Genomic DNA, 13,125 nt, shown 5'->3' with positions numbered 1-13,125 from the left:
CTGCAGATGGTGTCACTGTGCATCGGTCAACTATACAACGCACTTTGCACAAGGAGAAGCTGTATGGGAGAGTGATGCGAAAGAAGCCGTTTTTGCAAGCACGCCACAAACAGAGTCGGCTGAGGTATGCAAAAGCACATTTGGAGAAGCCAATTTCTTTTTGGAAGAAGGTCCTGTGGACTGATGAAACCAAGATTGAGTTGTTTGGTCATACAAAAAGGCTTTATGCATGGCGGCAAAAAAACACAGCATTCCAAGAAAAACACTTGCTACCCACAGTAAATTTGGTGGAGGTTCCATCATGCTTTGGGGCTGTGTGGCCAATGCCGGCACCGGTAATCTTGTTAAAGTTGAGGGACGCATGGATTCCACTCAGTATCAGCAGATTCTTGACAATAATGTTCAAGAATCAGTGATAAAGTTGAAGTTACGCAGGGGATGGATCTTTCAGCAAGACAATGATCCAAAATACCGCTCCAAATCTACTCAGGCATTCATGCAGAGGAACAATTACAATGTTCTGGAATGGCCATCCCAGTCCCCAGACCTGAATATCATTGAACATCTGTGGGATCATTTGAAGAGGGCTGTCCATACTCTGCGACCATCAAACTTTACTGAACTGGAATTGTTCTGTAAAGAGGAATAGTCAAAAATACCTTCATCCAGGAACTCATTAAAAGCTACAGGAAGCGACTAGAGGCTGTTATTTTGCAAAAGGAGGATCTACTAAATATTAATGTCACTTTTCTGGTGAGGTGCCCATACTTATGCACCTGTCAAATTTTGTTTGAATGAAGATTGCACATTTTCTGTTAGTACAATAAACCTCATTTCAAGGCAGAAATATTACTGTGTCCAACAGTTATTACATATATCAAACTGAAATAGCTGTTGCAAAAACACCAATTTTTATAAAACATTAAGCTTAAGATTAATAGGGGTGCCCAAACTTTTTCATATAACTGTAAATAGAGTAGATACAGGTGATCGACTGACAGTCCAATTGTTCATTCCACCTAATACATAATAGTTTCCTTTTTGACCTAGTATATGTTTGTATCAAGCACCTAATACATAATGTCACGCTTCATAAAGACCTATACCAGATGGAAACTTAATACTTATGTATTAGAGGGAATAAATGATTTCCTGCTTTCAGATGACCACCCACTTGGGCGCTGTCCACTGATTGTTCTATTCAGCCATGTTGGACTCCTTGGTTTTTGGCCCTTGCTCCCTCTTGACGAGTGCTGTTTGCCACTATATAGGTAGATTTCTTTTTAGCTAGACAGAATAGTGACTCATGGGCACATCTGAATCTTCTTTGGTTATCAGATGGAAGCCCACAGTGTAAATGGGAACGGGGGCTCCAATATGGTGTGAATTTCTCAGTGCATTGACTGGCTGCAGAACCCTATATGCCTATGAGGCTACCCAGTTTAGGTCAGGAGACCCAAGGACCGGTTCATACCACAGTCCAAACGTGTAAATTTGCCTTCAGACACAACTAGTGGAAAAAAAATAAGTACATTGTTATATATGTGGGTTGTTGGCTCAGCCCTGTGCAGTTGCTCCATCTTCCACCACTGCAGAACCCTTACAACTGAAAGTCACCGAATGAGTGAAATCCGTAACGTTTTCATGTAGTGAAAGGGTTTGTAACAATTGCTATTCACTTAAGCAGTGGCTGACAGAAGAAGGCAGCCTTTGCCATTGTGTCCGTTTTTGGCAAACCTCTTAAAAGACATTAGTTGGGGCCTCATTAATGTTTTCTGTGGACTTTGGATTCTGGCACATTGCTCACTTGTTTCTCTATGCTTTGCTATAAAGCCAGTCCTGGCAACGTCTAACATTCTTGTTTTTCTTCTCTTCAAGGGAAAAATCTGTACACAAACGAGTATGTGGCAATTAAACTGGTAAGTTTTTATTCACCTTTTATAATATTTTGAGCCATTGGATACTTGCATTATCCTGTGATGCCAATCTGTGTGATTTATTTTTGTATGTTAAATGTGTGGCGTTTAAAGTCTTACATCTTTTTTTTTTTTTTTTACATTAGAAAGGACATAGTTGTTCTTACTATAATTAATATTACAAGCATAATGGCGTTCATTTGCGCCCCCTCGTAGCTGGTGTAGATAGATTTGTGTGTTTATAGCACATGGGCTGCCCAAAACTCGGCAAATCTTTTAAACCGCCTGCTCCGCTTAAGCGCCATGCATTTTAACCAGCACACTTGTAATTAAAGAAGCTCTCCAAGACTTTTTTTTTTTTTTTATGCCTTGAAGCATATATGTATATATGTAATATTGTAAGTGACTGAATTTCCGACTCTCCGGATCACACTGAGGTTTATGCGTGAACTGCAAGTTACTTTTACAATGTAAATCTATAGATAGTCAGAACAAGGCTGTGTAGACAGGCTTACATTCTTGTGATCCAGGGAAGACGTCAATCGTGATACTTTGATATCTGTGGCCTGATGTCTTATAAGAAAAACTTGGATTTCTCTGGAATATATAATGCGCTGTTCATGACTGTGGGCCGGACACAGACCCGCATGAGAATCTGCCTCCAGACCTTATGTTAAGGAGATCTTCTAGTCTAGACACCCGTGTGTTGTGTGTTGTTTTTTTTTTTTTTTAATGGAAGTATAAGGATTTTTGGTATCAGGTTTTTTAGAACATATTTATACATTCTTGAAGTATTCCCCAAAAAATTTATTTCATGAAAAAAAGTATTGTAAAAATGCAGTAAACTTGGCAAAGAAAACAAAATGGTGGTGAACCGTGGCCATGATCCTAGCTGTTGTACTTGTCTGAAACCGAGAATCATAGTAATTGGTGCTGAGCGAGCACTAAAATGCTCGGGTGCTCGCCCAATGTAAGTCTATGGGAAACTCGAGCATTTTTCTGGCGGTCCCCCCTCCCCCGGTGGTCTGCAGAGGGCCTAAAAATTGCCCAAATCGATGGGAACAGTGCTCAATTAAATGTCAGGCAGGCAGAATATAATGGGCAGACCTTCAGGCAGGGTATATAGGAGGGTGCATGAAAAACATAGCAGGGCACTCAGAACACACTAGTGCCCTCCGATTTTCATGCACCCGTCTCTTTAAAAAGGCCGGCAATTCATCAGCTTCATACACTGGTACCCGACAATTTATAACAGAACGAATAGAGCATCACACACAGATTAGATATTATATATGTGACTGACATATTTCTAAGTACAGTGACAGTGTTGGTTACTGTACTTGCCATTCAGTGTTAAAATAAAGGATTTATTAAAAAAAAAAAAAAAAAAAAAAAAAAAAAAAATTGGCGTGGGGTTCCCCGTAATTTTAGTCTCTAGCAGAGGTTAAGCAGATGGCTGGGGCAGATGTTTGAAGCCTGGGAAGGAGGTAATACCCACGGAGCTTCCCAGGCTACTAATATCAGCCCCCAGCTGAATACCTAGCCTTTACTAGCTATTAAAATGGGGGACCCCCCAAAAAAATGACATGGGGGTCCCCCCTATTTTAATTGCCTAGCCTTTGCTAGCTGACAGCTGGGGGCTGATATTAATAGCCCAGGAAGGGTGCCATGAATATTGGCCCCCTCCCAGGCTAGAAACACCAGCCGTCAGCCGCCCCAGAAATGTCGCATCCATAGGATCCTCGCTCTTCCCACTGCCCTGTAGCGGTGGCTGTGGGGTAATAGGGCTGGGGTTGATGTCAACTTATAATGCCAGCTAACATCAAGCCCAGGTTAGTAATGGAGAGGCGTCTATAAGACACCCCAATTTAATGAGCTGTTCGCAGTAACTGTGCTATTTGTGAGAGAAGCATATGCTACTGCCCGGATCACCCAGTATCCCCCCAATGTGCACCTGTATCCACAATAAGTAAATTCTCATACAGGCTGGGGTCCCACGTAACGTTCGGTGCACCTCCATGGTAAGAGGTTGCTTAAAATTCTCAGATGCTTTCTGTTGCCTAATTAGAAAAAAAATAATTGCCAGTTCATGGTTAATGGCTGCTCGGTTGGGCATTACCAATAAGCAAGCTATGTGCATTCAATTTTAATGTTAGATCAGATGCTTTAGCACGCCATGTGCCACGTGGGACCCCGGTTTTTGGGCCTTCGTTTATAAGGTATCATCCCACATAGCAATCAGTGTGGCTGGGATGTAGGCACAATAGAGCCATTTTATGGGAGGTCACAGCGGCTTTCTGCTGGATTACTAGAAATTCAATGTGAATTGTCAGCTGTGTGGTTTCTGCACAAACGGAAGGCAATCACCATAAGCAAGCAATGTACACTGTATTTCTAATAATGCAGATGAAAGCAGCTTTGACTTGGGCTGAATTCAGACATCAGTGTATCACGGTCCGTGCACGGCCTGGCCACATGTCTACTGACCCAAACTTGATAGTTTCATATGAGGCCGTCAATTACAGGTCAGGAGACCCCCCCCTCCAGCCAGTCCGTACTCGGGAGTTGGGCCAAAAAATGGCAAATGGGGTTCAATGCCGATAAATGTAAGGTCATGCCCATGGGAAAGAAAAACAGCAGTCACCCATACATATTAAATGGGAAACCGTTGGGGAAATCTGACATGGAGAAGGACCTGGGCGTCTTGGTTAACAGCAAATTAAATTGGAGTGCCCAGTGTCAGGCAGCAGCTGCGAAGGCAAATAGTCATGGCATGCATCAGAAGAGGAATAGGGGCATATGATGAGAACATTGTTCTTCCTCTGTATAAAGCGCTGGTAAGGCCGCACTTAGAATATTGTGCACAGTTCTGGGCTCCGGTGCTCAGGAAAGACATATTGGAGCTAGAGAGGGTACAAAGGAGGGCGACTAAGGTAATAAAGGGAATGGAGGGACTAGAATACCCAGAGAGGTTGTCAAAATTAAGCCTATTTACGTTGGAAAAGAGAAGGCTTAGGGGAGACCTCATAAACATGTATAAAAACATCAGGGGCAGTACAGAGATCTCTCCCATGACCTGTTTATACCAAGGATCGTGACAAAGATGAGGGGGCACACTATGCGTCTGGAGGAAAGGAGGTTCCTCCACCTGCATAGAAGGGGATTCTTTACGGTCAGAGCCGTGAGACTCTGGAACTCTCTGGGAGAGGAAGTGGTGATGTCCAACTCACTTAATGAGTTCAAGAGAGGCCTGGACGCCTTTCTTGAGAACCATAAAATTACATCTTATGCTTAGTGATAGTTAATTAATCCAGGGATTTAATCTGACTGCCAGATTGGTGTCAGGAAGTGAATTTTTCCTCAATGATGTAAATTGGCCTATACCGCATGTTTTTTTTTTTTGCCTTCCCCTGGATCAACGCTGCGGAATAGCTGCAGTGCACAAGAAATAGGCTGAACTGGATGGACGCTTGTCTTTTTTCGGCCTTATGAACTAAACTATGAACTAAACATGATACACGGATGTCTGAATTCTGCCTTGTTAAGCGATGGTGCGTACAGATCGTTATATAGGACCCTGTCCTTGGTATAATCCACATGGCAGAAAATTCTGTGACTGTCCCACTTATCAGAAAGCGTGCACATACCAGAGAAACAACCATTCTGGCATGTATGGAAGTAGATTTCACAGCTTTCTCCTACAAATCTGCCACATGTGACTGTACCATTGGTGACGCCATACATTTGAGACATCTTTTCGCCTCTGCACGAGCAGCCACTGGCTTTATTATGGTGGATATAGGGGCATGTGTTTGTCCTTAATGTGGCCAGAGTCTCCGTTTTAATGTTTTAATATTTTTTTTCCTCACCAGGAACCTATGAAATCTCGAGCGCCGCAGCTGCACTTGGAATACCGATTCTACAAGCAGTTGGGGTCTGTTGGTAAGTTGTTTTTTTTTTTTTTTTTTTTTCTCCTGATTTTACGTTTTTTTTTTTTACAAGGTGAAAAGTGGCATTTGGCAAATGATAAAGCAGTATATTGTGTGTGCGTCCTCACAAAGGCGATGCAGGCACTGTGTGCGTTCTTGTACTGTTCCCTGGAGCACGGTAGCTATGGTTTCTGTGTTCTACACGTCGCGATGGATACTACTGTCAAGGCTTTAAGAACTGGGAAATTGTTGCACGTGTCTGATTATGGTTCGGCTGTATATATGCTGCATCTCTATTTCTGCCGCCATTTCTAAGCTGACGGGAACACAACCTGTTTTCACTGGAAAACCCCTTATCGCCTATCCGCGGGCTCAGTGATGACTTGCTGATCGATGGGTGCCGACAGCTGGAAATTGCAGAGATCGGCAGAATGGGGAATCTTTCTCCCCATTACAAAATGATGCAGCAGGTCTGACGCCTGACCGAGAACTCATGCACTCTCTTTAGGTCTGCTGGGAAAAAGACTAGCGCAGCACTCGGCAGTCCCATAGGGAATGAATAGAGCATCTGTCGAGGCATGAGTACTCCACTCCATTCTAATGGCAATAAAAATTCCCTGTTATAAAGATCAGTGCGAACCCTCACCGATCAAGAAGTTGTCGCACTACAACCCCTTTAAAATTCAATTAATTGATTTATTTTATTATTTGTAGTCTGACTTGTTTCTAGGATTTTGGTTGGGTGCTATCATATCCTGTAGAGGATGAAGAGTCTGTTGCAGATATGCTAATCCAGAATATATCAGAAAAGTTTTTTGAAGAAAAGCAAAACAAAAGAACCCCTTACCTGCTGCTGTTTGGAGGGGAAAAAAGTATTAAAAATCAAATGCAACTAAATAGTGTTGGGCGTAATTATGCCTTCATTTTGCTTTTGTTAAAACCAAATCTAAGTTGTATCCACTAGGAACAGTAGTAGGACATTAATGTTCTCTTGATTATCTGTAATCCTGCTGGAAGAATTAAAGGATCAATAAACTAAGAAACTATATGCTAAGATTGCGGAGTCTTCATGCTTGGCCAATAGGGTGCAGTTAAATGCGTTCTCCATTATTATAAAAGTTAAACCTAATGGGCCCATGAAGGCATATGAAAAAGAAACAAAAAACAGTCCTGTACTTGGCTGCCTGCCCGGACTGCTCCTCTTGACTCTGTACTGTTACCTGCTCCTCTCCCTGAGTGAGCATACAGTAGGGAGCGTCAGACTGCTGCAGACAATCAGCGACTTCGGATCAGCTGCAGTGTTCACCTACCCAGCCGAATAGGGTGAAACTGCAGCCGATCCATGAAGACTGCAGCTGATGAGAAGGAGAGGAACACTTTTGTGCTCTACAAGATTTCTACAAGATTCGTTGTTTCAGGATCGTGTAGAAAAAGGCAGTTGTATTAATGTTACAGTCGGCGTCATCGGTCAGCAGGAAATAAAGGGATCCAACATTGTCACTCACATCCTGCTGCACCTATTTTGTGTTTTACGTAGTCTCCAAATACAATGTGAATAAAAAGAAATGTATTCATCCTTTATAGGGTTTGTCCGGTCTTAAATGACTGCAGACTTTGAATCCCCCCAGCGCATGTGTTGTATGCTGCGAGAATTTGCTGGTTTCTGATCCGGTAATAGTGATTTATGTGATATGCATACTCCTGGGCAGAATCTGTCAAGGTGGGCACGGCCTCTCTCCATTCAAGTGTATTAAGCGAGGCCATGCCCACTGGATGACTATGCCCCTATCTCCCTACATTTGTATGGAGCGAGACTGCTCCCATTAGTCTGCTTCTGCCTAGGAGTATGTATAACACATACATCACTGCTGTTCCCGTCTTGAAAACCAGCAAATCCTCGCAGCACATAGTACTTGCTTTGGGGGGATTCGAAAGTCTGCAGTAATTTACGGACTGCAGACTTTTCCTTTTAGACCGGACAAATCCTTTACGAAGATTTTCTCACAAATAACGTGTTGCCTGTTTACATGATGGGTAAAAAATGCTGATCTCTGCCAACCTCACTTTTAGGACCTCCACCGATTACTCAGATGGGATCCTGAGCCCTACATACTTCCTGGTATTGTATGACATGACATTAGTTACTCAGCGCTCTGCATCCTCATTCATGGTCTATGGGACTGGTGGAGATGGCAGAGTGCAGCACTTGGCTATCACGGTCAGTCAATGAATTACTAGCAGTCATGTCTAACCAGCGTCACTTCATTCATTCAAGGAAGCAGGACCACCCATTCTAGTGATTAGTGGGGCGACAACAATCTGATTTTTACCAAGGTGATAAATGTTTGTGAGAAAATGAATACCATACTGTTAAATGTTTTCCACAAAAATAAACGACAAATGTTTAAAATGTTTTTTCTTTCCACCCCATGCTCTGGCTCCTTCCAGTCTTGGTTGCAGCAGGCAATCGGTGGCCTTAGTGGTCATGTGCAGCACTGGCGACATGGCTCCCATCGCTGAGGGGTGATGCCAGTCATACCGCATGTGATTACTGAGGCTACCGGGGGCATAAAAACTCTGCACTGCCAGTCTTCATAAGATTTCAACCCCCCCCCCCCTTTAGCAAGAGCAACCTCTTATACCGACCAGCCTTTCAGTTCCACCATAGTTTAAGCATACTTGTTGTCTTCTGTAGGAAGACCTCCTCACTAGTATTCTTATTAGCAATGCAATTTACCGTATAAGACGCACCGGACCATAAGACGCACCTAGGTTTTAGAGGAGGAAAATAAAAAAATAAAAATTTAAGCAAAAAATGTGGTCATGATGCACTTTTAAGGGGGAGGGGGTCTTCTGCTGACACTGGTATAGGGGTAATGTCCCCCAATTCTGACTATCCCCCATCCTGGTATATATGCTGCCCCCCATCCTTTTATATGTGATCCCCATCCTGGTATGCCTGGCACCCCTCATCCCTGTCCTGGTATGCATGGCACCCCCTCATCCCTGTCCTGGTATGCATGGCACCCCCTCATCCCTGTCCTGGTATGCATGGCATCCCCTCATCCCTGTCCTGGTATGCATGGCACCCCCTCATCCTTGTCCTGGTATGCATGGCACCCCCTCATCCTTGTCCTGGTATGCATGGCACCCCTAATCCCCATCAGGCTGCACATTAAAAAAAATAAACATTCCTACTCGCCTTTCTTCTCTTCTCCAGCGCTGTGTCCGGTCTGCCCGCACTGATCTCTCCATGTGAGCCGCGCATGACGTCACGGTCATTCGCTTCTCACATGGAGAGATCAGCTGCCGGAAGTCACTGCTCCTCACGCCGGGTATGTGTGTGCGGCGAGCAGTGACTTCACTCTCCTTCATAGCTGGCACACACTGCGGCTGCTGCTGCTGCCGGCTATCTCCTGTGCCCGCTCATTAAAGGGCATGAATATTCACCCCCTCCCCACGCCCATGGGTGTGGAGAGAGGTTGAATATTCATACACTTTAACAGCGGGCATAGGAGATGGCCGCAGCGCGGCTACACTGTATACCACTATTTAAGGAGCATGAATATTCAGTGCTCCCGGGAGCAGTGAATATTCATTTTCTTTAGCGGCGGGGACAGTGTAGGCTGCAACGGGTGGGCGGCTGCTGCCTCCTGTGCCCCGCTCATCCACCGATACCGCTCCCCCCCCCACCACACATAAATATACCCCCCCCCCCCCCAACATTCGGACTATAAGACACCCCCCCCCCCCCCTATTTTCCTTCTAAATTTTGGAGTAAAAAAGCGTATTTCACACAACCATGAATCTCTTTAGATTTTACCTTTTTATGTGTGAATTGTGTTGTGTTTTAGGGATTATTGGTAACTGTACTTTGTCAAATTACTCGTTGGTCTATGGTATAACATACTGGCTACTTTCTAGAATGGAGTTACTGCTTAATTTTGATCTTTGTACAAGTAGAGCTGAACATGTGGCAGTGCTTCAATGTAAATTGCTGGTTTGGCTACATAATGCATGGTTTTACCAGTTTGTCTTGGATGACACGTGGCGTTATGAAGTGTTGTGGACCAATAAAGTGCTGAGCATCAGGGTTAGTAGGATCAGTGCGAGAACTTCAGTGGGTATTTCCAGGGAATGCAATGTTTTTCAAGTGGTAGCAATGTGTGAAATTTAAAATGTCTGCAATTTACCTTGATTAAAAATTGAGCTGGATGTGACTACTTTTTGCTCTTTTCCTTCAACAATTTAAGTTCTGAAGTTACTCCTCTCTCTACACTGAGGAAGTTGATCCCTCGTGGAGATATCTGCCCACCATGGGGCTCAGTGTGGTGGGCTTCTGTGCTCCAAGCCACAGCTCATTGGTCTAGTGTAATCGGCATCTTCAACAGCATGGCTATTGCCACCCTCCTAGCTCTCCACTCCACAGCCCGGCTTCATGACTGGTGGGAGAAATTCTTGTACCACCGAGGCCAGCGATTGGTATGCTCTCTGACCACCGAGGCCAGCGATTGGTGCGCCATGTAACCTTGGTGCCTGAGTGTTTATGGATATTGCCAGTGTGTTTTTTTTTTTCTTCTGTTATACGTTTTGTCTAGACATGGCCTCAACCTGGCCTGGTGCAGGGGTGAATTCTTAATTATGCCAGACGTATTGTTCCTTTATTCAGTAGGTAATTGGACATGAGCTGACGTTTCATATGAGCCTGTACGTTGACTCTTGTATGTATGTTAATTTGTGGAATTTGTGGAATACCTGCTGATTACGTATTGCATCAGCCCCTGCGGTGTACTAGTTTATGCAATTAAGGACAAATATGCAGGTTAATTGAACAATCAAACAATGAGGGATTACATCCCCCCACCTTTCTCTAATCCTGTGGGGGACTGTACTGAATGGGAGCTGTGAGTATAAAGTCTCTGGCTCCCTCTCCAGAGAGACTCTACAGGAACAGCACATGGAACCATCGCTCCATCTGGTGGAATACAGATGTGCTCCACTGCCCATCACTGAACCCTCAAAGATGTTTGGAGAACCCAGATTGGGACACTCGGGTCACCTGGCCACATAACTCACTCTGCTCAGTCTCCTAAGCTTGCCACTACCTCCTCTCTGTGGTTACCCACCAAAGGCATGGTGCTACTGGTTGGGGTATTTGGCTATAGCTGTCCCTAAGTCGCGGAGGTTTTTAATCCCCGGCGAGCCAGCAGAAGGTTGAGAACTTGACTGTCATTTACACCATCTTGTTTACTTGCTGGGACTGTACTGTACGTTGTTGCCAATGGAGCTGGATGCACATGCTATGGTCATTGTATCCGTCATCTGGAAGAGCATGGACTGTGACTACAGTCTATTACTGGCGGGAGATACAAAAGCTGTGAGCCAACCAAAAGTTGGGGGGCAGTGGAACTACCGGCCTCAGGTTGGGATCTTGTGGACTGGGCACATTGTCTCTTGGCCAGCTACCTGGAGTTGCTGTAAGACCATGGACGTAAGGAATAAAAGTTTCTTCGTTGACCATCCTAGGTGATTATTACAACCTACAACCTCCACTCCTCAAATGCTTGATCACTTTTTTAGCATTCTTGTATTTTAATCCACACTGATTCCTGTTGCCATCTAGTTAATATTTCAGCCCTTGTTCAGCCGTGGCCTGGGTGGGTTCGGCTGTGGCAATATATCTCCGTGCTGCTGTTGGCAGCATACCTGCCAAGATTTTGCATTGTTGCTTTTCGGATGCGATTTATCTTATACCCTTGGGTACATTATCAAAATATGGCAAAGCAAATCCACTTTACTAGCAAGGACAGAAAGCCAATAGCACTAAAAATATCTCTACCGGAAGAAGCAGACTAGGAAATATATATTCCACCTCCTCCCATTAATGCGGCTGCCTCTCTTATGATCAGTTGATGTGCTGAAGTAAATGGTGAAGAGGTTTTCCAGGACGCTTCTGACATTTCTTTTAGGGATTTAGCATTGATGACAGATGAGTATTGTCACCTTTTCCTTTGTGTGGATGGGTGAGGATATAAACATGGCAGATATCGTGAAATATACCAGCTTTAGGACTGAGGCCGTACATTGTGGATGAGGTCTGCCGCCGTCCTATTATCCCAGGACCGGATTACAGTCATGGCTAATACCTCTATTATAAAGCTGGGGCAGACGCCTTAGTCATCCCGCTGACCGTAGGTGGCGCTAACAGCTCGGGTCTTCCTTCTTTTGTTTACTTTTAATAGCCAATCAGAATTGTGGATTCTGCAGTATCATCCTATGATGGCATATTTCTGCTTCTGTATGCCATGACGCTGGCTGCTTGTGGTCTCTTCTGTCCATATTCATCTTTTCCCCCCGAGGGTCTCAGAAGATCGAGCTCTCTACAAGCATTTCCTGTTTATATCGCTCAGCAAAAAAACCCACAACTTTTGTAAATTCCATTTTTTTTTTTTTTTCCGTAGAGAAGTACTTTACTGTTATCAACAGGCAGCTACTGAAACATTTCCCACCTAGGAGTTAATTAAAAAAATAACAAGATGTCTGGTGTGTTTGACTAGCAGTCTATCCACATGCTGCATTTGACTGTAGCATCTGAGGGGTTAAGCAGGCATGGTTGTAATTCTGATGAAGTATCAGCTATAATATAAAGCTAGCAGATCCTGTGCCACCCCTTTGCCAACTTCTTAAATGTGTGACTTAGTGCTAGACTGTACCAGTTATTATTAAAATGATGATTTTGGTGATGTTGGACATGTTGGCTTCTCATTCGCTTTTGTTTGACTTCAAACATGATCAGTCATTACCTTCGCTCTTAGTACTGAAGTTTTGGAAATACACAGCGGGAATTCTGTACTAAGTTCTGCTTTTTTTTGTTTTGAAGGAAAACCGCAAATCATTGGAGTAAATTGCATAATGTATTAAGACTAGTGATGATCGAGTAACCCTTTTTGGTGTGCTCGGCGTTTCTTTAATTGTCGCCGCGCCTGCAAGTGTCTTGGCTGTTAGACAGCTGTGACACATGCAGAGAAAGGCTGACAGGCGTGGCGACAATGAATGAAACGCAGAGCACGCCAAAATACTCGGCGAGTACCAGAGCGTGCTCGCCAAAAGGGTTAGTGAGGTATACTCGATCATTACTAATTAAGACATAGACCACTCTATCTAATTTTGATTGATCTTCAACTGGTTTAAAGTTAAAAACTGAACCCTGCACCTCCTTTCATCAGTCGTAGGTTTGTGCTTAAGGCTTCAGCCCAACTAAATCTGTCTACTGTTCATGG

At 44.0% G+C, this 13,125-nt stretch overlaps 1 protein-coding gene across 6 annotated transcripts in view; it reads left to right on the top strand.

The window, feature by feature from the left end:
• CSNK1G3 (casein kinase 1 gamma 3) overlaps positions 1 to 13,125 on the top strand; it is a 122,421-nt gene that overhangs the window by 47,104 nt on the left and 62,192 nt on the right. For 4 of the 6 annotated variants that reach the window (XM_073676781.1, XM_073676785.1, XM_073676799.1 and 1 more), the window contains exons 3-4: positions 1,879 to 1,919; positions 5,789 to 5,858. The exons of the other annotated variants lie outside the window; for them this stretch is intronic. In XM_073676781.1, the coding sequence (XP_073532882.1) occupies positions 1,879 to 1,919; positions 5,789 to 5,858 (111 nt within the window). The remainder of the gene's footprint in view (positions 1 to 1,878; positions 1,920 to 5,788; positions 5,859 to 13,125) is intronic. 6 annotated transcript variants of the gene reach the window in all.

Source organism: Phyllobates terribilis, unplaced genomic scaffold (genome assembly GCF_046119375.1).
Source record: "Phyllobates terribilis strain yellow unplaced genomic scaffold, ASM4611937v1 Scaffold_1__5_contigs__length_1240528914, whole genome shotgun sequence".
In the NCBI taxonomy this organism is placed as follows: Eukaryota; Metazoa; Chordata; class Amphibia; order Anura; family Dendrobatidae; genus Phyllobates; species Phyllobates terribilis.
This window is presented reverse-complemented; position numbering and strand designations above follow the sequence as displayed.